Source organism: Atta cephalotes, assembly GCF_000143395.1.
Source record: "Atta cephalotes unplaced genomic scaffold scaffold00050, whole genome shotgun sequence".
NCBI lineage: Eukaryota > Metazoa > Arthropoda > Insecta > Hymenoptera > Formicidae > Atta > Atta cephalotes.
In genome coordinates this window covers 788554-794780 of record NW_012130114.1, presented here as the reverse complement: position 1 = coordinate 794780, position 6227 = coordinate 788554, and the positions used below count along the sequence as shown (strand labels likewise).

The 6227-nt window shown below is 28.8% G+C and overlaps 1 protein-coding gene across 1 annotated transcript in view; it reads right to left on the bottom strand.

Moving 5' to 3' along the window:
* Positions 1 to 6227, bottom strand: part of LOC105622945 (rho guanine nucleotide exchange factor 11) — a 343184-nt gene that overhangs the window by 257019 nt on the left and 79938 nt on the right. Inside the window, exons 7-11 of the mRNA XM_012204353.1 lie at positions 5951 to 6040; positions 5752 to 5865; positions 5526 to 5624; positions 3829 to 3921; positions 2855 to 3048 (exon numbers count right to left, since the gene is read on the bottom strand). Coding sequence (XP_012059743.1) covers positions 2855 to 3048; positions 3829 to 3921; positions 5526 to 5624; positions 5752 to 5865; positions 5951 to 6040 — 590 coding nt within the window. The remainder of the gene's footprint in view (positions 1 to 2854; positions 3049 to 3828; positions 3922 to 5525; positions 5625 to 5751; positions 5866 to 5950; positions 6041 to 6227) is intronic.

Sequence of the window (6227 nt, the reverse complement as noted above, 5' to 3'; positions counted from 1 at the left end):
GAGAATAACTTTATGATGCAGACACAAATCGACTAATGTTTCTATGGGGTTATGTTGACACATGCCCAAGTTTATGACGTCTATGATCTATTTATTTCGACCACTACTTACCGCTAAAGCCATCTATAGGAAAACAGCAGAAGCAAAAAAAATATATATATATATGAGATGAATATATAATTATACATATAATTATACATTTATATATACATTTATATATACAGATGTGAAAACTGGAAACAATCAATACAGTTTTAAAATATTATTGATTCTTTCCGAAAGTAAAGATCTCAAATTTTAAAACTTTTTAAATTCAAATTTCGTATATTTTTAACGAAATTACAGCTATCTGAATTTTATTTCTTTTTTTTACAAAAAATTAAATATTTCTTTAATTTTTGTGAGTAGTGTACAATTAATTCGAAAAATATAAAAAATAATTCAAGTTTTTAATTTACACATTTATCTTATTTTAACATCTGACATAATTAGCAATTAATATCATATTTTCTAGTATTTTTTATAAATTTTAATGAAAAGAACTACATATATCAGTTTTTATTACAATTTAACTTATTAAAAAATCTGATATCAAAGATGACTAACGATCAATTCTAAACAGAATCATAGGGCTCTTGTAACATATTTTCGTAAGACTTCTAAGATCTTATAAGTGCTTATAATTTTATATTGGGAGTACAAATAAGTTTCCGCCGTTTGCAAAAGACGGCGCCACTAATAAACACCATAACCTTGAAATATTAGCGATTTTGTATCATCACCATATATTTTTTTTTGTACGAAAATGTTGAGTTTTAAGTCGAATAAGCGTCATTTGCGGGAACTTTTGATTTACTTCTTTAATTTGAAGAAATCTGCAGCTGAGGCTCATAGATTGCTTGTAGAAGCATATGCTGCCTTAAGTGAGAGAAGTTGTCGTGAGTGGTTTCAAAAGTTTAAGAACGGTAAATTTGACGTCGAAGACAAAGAACGTAGCAGAAGGCCGAAAGTGACGAAGACGTGGAATTGGAAGCATTGGATGAAGATTCGTGTCAAATGCAAAAAGAACTTGCATTTATACTAGGAGTGATTTAACAAACAATTTCATATCGTTTTAAAATCATTGGGAATGATTCAAAAACAAGGGAATTAAGTTTCATATGAACTGAAGCCGAGAAACGTTGAACGCCGGTTTTTCACATGTGAAATGCTGCTTGCCAGGCATAAACGAAAGGGTTTTTTGCATCGTATAGAACTGGTGATGAAAAATAGATCCACTACGACAACTTAAAGAAGAGGAAATCATGGGGACCACTGGCCATGTTTCAACATCGACAGCCAAGCTATTCAGAAGAATATTCATGGAAAAAAACTCATGTTGTGTATTTGATGGGATCAGCTTGGTGTCGTGTATTATGAGTTGCTCAAATCGAACGAGACCATTACTGGGGCTTTCTACCGAACACAATTGATGAGATTGAGCCGAGCACTCAAGGAAAAACGCGTCCACTACTATTCCAGGCATGACAAAATTATTCTCCTGCATGATAATGCTCGACATGTTGCGGCGCCGGTCAAAACCTACTTAGAAACACTCAAATGGGAAGTTCTATCCCACCCGCCGTATTCTCCAGACATTGCTCCTTCCGACTATCACTTGTTCCGATCGATGACGCATGGCCTGTCTGAGCATCACTTCACATCATATGAAGATATCAAAAATTGCATCAATGATAGCCTCAAAAGATGAAGCGTTCTTCCGACGCGGTATCCACATGCTACTAGAAAGATGGGAAAAAGTAGTGGCTAGACTTTGAATAAAACATTATGTATCGTTCTTTCACAATAAATGCTTAATTTTTTATTAAAAACGGCAGAAACTTATTTGTACTCCCAATAATATCTTTACAAACAACTTCTTGCTAACCGTAAAATTTACAAAAAACCATAGATGTTTATGAATAATCTTATGAACATACACATAAAATTACAATATCGGTCATAGTTCTTACAAATTTTACGAGAACAAATTACAAATCTTACAATTTTACTTAAAATTGGCCCATAAATCTTAATTATCTATGAAATTTTAATGTGATCCATATTTGTCTTATATACAGGATGTTCCGAAATTTTTTATCAAGCGCTCTTGTGCAAAGTAGAATAAACTGAGTCGAAAAGTCCTGTACCATTTTGCAATTTTCGCAATAGTTAACATGATATTAATTACTAAATATCGCTAATATTTCAGTTTTCAATCATTTTTACTCAAACACTATTAATTTTACAAAAAAATAGCGGGAAACAAACATTGTTTATTTTTTTCTCACAAAGTTCTGAAAATTTTTTCAGAATTTTTTAATATCATATTTTCTCATGTTGGTAAAAATAGTTGCCAATATAAGAAAATGCAGTACTAAAAAGTTGATACAAAATTCTGAAAAAAATTGAGTTCTATGAGAAGAAAATAAACAATTTTTGTCTCTTGCAGTTTTTCTGTAAAGTTAATAGTGTTAAAAAAAAATTATTAAAGATTTTTAAAGATCAATGTTCGGAAATTTTTAGTAATTAATATCTTGTTGACTATTGCAAAAATTGCAAAATGATAGAGGATTTTTAGTTTAGTCCATTCTAAACAAGAAAAGTTTGGCAAAAAATTTCGGGACACATATTACTGTGTACATATATTATTCATTTTATTTTTATTTTTTTCTAGATATGTCACTATTGCACTTTAATTTTATTCAATTTATTGTCAAACAACAAGATTGCTATGTCTTATTTAATTGATTTTTTTATGCTTAATGTAAAATTCATAAAAAAGTGTTAATAAATTCTATGTAAATAGTCTTACAAATAAGGTTCCATTTTCGGCAAAAGATATGTCTCAATAATTTTCGTTTCGCGCGATTTATCAGACATGCTCTCATCAAGAGAAATATCGGTTGGACCAAAAATTGTAGCCAATCCCGCAGTCCTTTTCTGTTGAAAATGCGTTAACTGTTCGTTTAATTCTTCCTTCGCTCTAGTACGTGCTTTCCAAAATATCTGTACACGAAAACCATAAAAATTAGTCACAATATCTGTATTAAAGGAAAAATAGTATTATATGTATATAGATACTTATAGTTTAAAAATTACTGTTTGAAATGAATGATTTGTTCTCTGTGGATGATCTGTACGAGGATAAACCAAATGTTTGAAGATAGACGGTATTGCTGATGCAAGTTGGCATTACCATCGCGTACTATCATCTTTCAAACGACGCCATACAAAATTTCAGAATGATTCATAGAAAAAGAACAATATCGATAGATGATAGCAATATCGATAGCAATGAATTGATCAGTGATTTGCTTTTTATTTTTAGATCAAAAAACGTATGAAGAAAACAAAGGATGTTATCCATATCAATATTGCTCTTTTCTCATTGTATCGAAAAGTAAAAAATACGCTCACTACGAATTGCGTTAAATCAAAACTATCGCATGTGAATCACTGAAATTTTGGCGTCGTTTGAAAGATGGTAGTACACGATGATAATGCTAACTTGCATTAACAATGCTATCTGTTTTCAAACACGAGTACTTATTGATTTGCCCTCGTAAACATTTCCTGCATTTTAAATAAATAGACATATATTTGGCAAAAACAAGATAGAAAATTTTAGTGCAATCCAGTGAAACAAAGAACAGACTTAAAAAAAGTATAGAAATATACTTGTTACTCAATGAAAGTTTTTAAAAATTTTTTCTATTACAGTATTCTAAAACAAGAATAAAATAAGACTTCTGTTAACAATGCACTCTATTTTATGCTTAGGCGTACCTTTCTGAGAATTTCTTCTTTATCAGATTCTTTCAAAAGGACATCATCAATCTCATTCGCAACATTCTCATCTACATTATGCAGACGTAATGGCTAAACAAAAAAGTAGTTCAATCATTTGCATTAAAATAGATATTAAAAATAATATTGAAATTTTGTTTAAATATACCAAATATTAATGAATGCAATTAAAATACAATAGATACATTACAAAAAGGATGTATAATTGAATATTATAAAAAGATATATAATAATTATACAAATATAAGAAATTGTAAGGCTAACAGAATAAGCATGTAAAATTTCTGTTATCGAGTTCAAATTGATGTCACAAGCACTTTTAAGACAAAACTTCCTAAATATTAAATTGAAATTGCATTTTTTGGGTTATGGTGGAGGAAAGCAAAATAAAAAAGTGGAGGATTTTTTCCTAGTGAGGTCTAAAGAAGTAACAGAAGTAATAACGATACTTTTTTTTTCAACGGAGGTAGTATAGCTGTTTAACTTTCAGCAATCAAATTTCGAAACAAGCGCTCATCAGATATCGAGTTCTTTTAACGAACTTTGACTCTATTAACTACTCTTCAATCAACATGGGCAGTAATGGCAATGTTTCGCGGCAATGTTGCCGCTCAGCCCACTCTCTCGGCATATCATGGCGTTGCGTGAATAATTGTTATTTTTAACTATATTCCATCTGATGGATTTGAAAAAAAAAAACATGTTAAAATAGAGAATCTAAAGATGTTTTTGTAAAAATGTAGAAGTAGTAACTCAAAAATATCATCAAGAAAAATTCATAAAGAAAGCAAAAGTTTTTTTTTCAAAATTTTTATCAAAAATTGTAAAACAAAATATAAATATTCGCTCGTATTTATGCAAAGTAATTTCACTAATCAATTTAAAGTCAATTTAAAAAATGAGTAATGTGTTAGATAAAATTTAACAATTAAATTTATTAAATTACATACATATGTTCAAAACGGGATGTTTCGGACTTTATTTCCTCTTCAGCCGATAGAATAAAATGAAAAATTCTTAGCGATGGACAAATATAACAAAGCGATAGATATTACTTTCTCTTTCTTATATGATATGTTAGACGTTTTTTTTTTCGATTGAACCATGATTTGTGATCCGTTTGATTACAAAATCAATTAATTTGGCAAAAGTTTCTCGGTCGTTGACGAGATCCTTGCAGTCAAATGCTTTAAAAAATTTTTGTTTGTCTGTCAATCGTTTGTTGCATACATTCAACATTATGCATACATCCAGATTATGATTTTAAACTTTTGAACTATTGTGAATATGTAATGTTGCGATCCAATATTTTAGAGTTTTTTAAATAATCATCTATCTTTATCGCAAATAAAAGATAACTAATGTCCACGTGATAGTAAAATAAAAATTGTACAAAATTTTTTTAAACAATGTTTACAACATATATATATATATTTTTTTTCATTAAAATTGATCCAACTATTTTCAAGAAAATCCACTTTTGTTATTTTGTTTACTATTTTTATTACATCCCAAAAAATGTTATTTTAAGATTTGTAATATTTAAAAATTAAAAATTTTATATCTCAAACGTGCCAACTGATGACATCAATTTGAGCTCGATTAGAGCGGGGCAGATTTTATATATTTATTCCGCTGTCTTTTACAAGGAATATTTTATGCATTGAATTACTTACCGCACCAGGTACTAAGAAACTCGAATGAATTTCATATGCCCATTTTTTCATCTCTTTGGCATTTCCTTCCTTATATAAATCAGTTACTAAATAAAATAACTGCAAAAATATATATTACATTTATTATTAATGTAAATATTTCACGTAATATTTTCGTCGTAAAAACAATTATATTTTGAAACATAAATGCTAATTTAAATGAATATAATCAGGAATAATTACATACCAAACTAGAAGGATCACTATTAGATAACACATAATTAATAAATACAGCAAGGTGTGCATGATGTCCCCATAGTCTAGATAAAGATTGGAACGGTCCATGATCTTCTAATTGACCCTAAAATATTAATAAATTAATAAAAAAAAAAAAATCAATATTCAAGGATCATGATAAGCATTTCGTAGATTTATGTACAACTTACGATTTCTTGATCGCTAACGTCATCTTCTTCCATTGACATAATTGGCTGTTGGAACGTTGGCAATCCAGGAATAATATCAGTCGCAAGTGCCTGTTGTTATAAAAAAACTATTGTAAGAGAAATAAGAAAAGTTATAATTATTTTGAATTACTATACAGATAATACACAAAATCAGATGTAATATATCGATCCATCATATGATGATAAAACCAAAAAGCAAATACATTTAATTGTTTGTTTGTTTATATATATATATATATATATATATATATATATA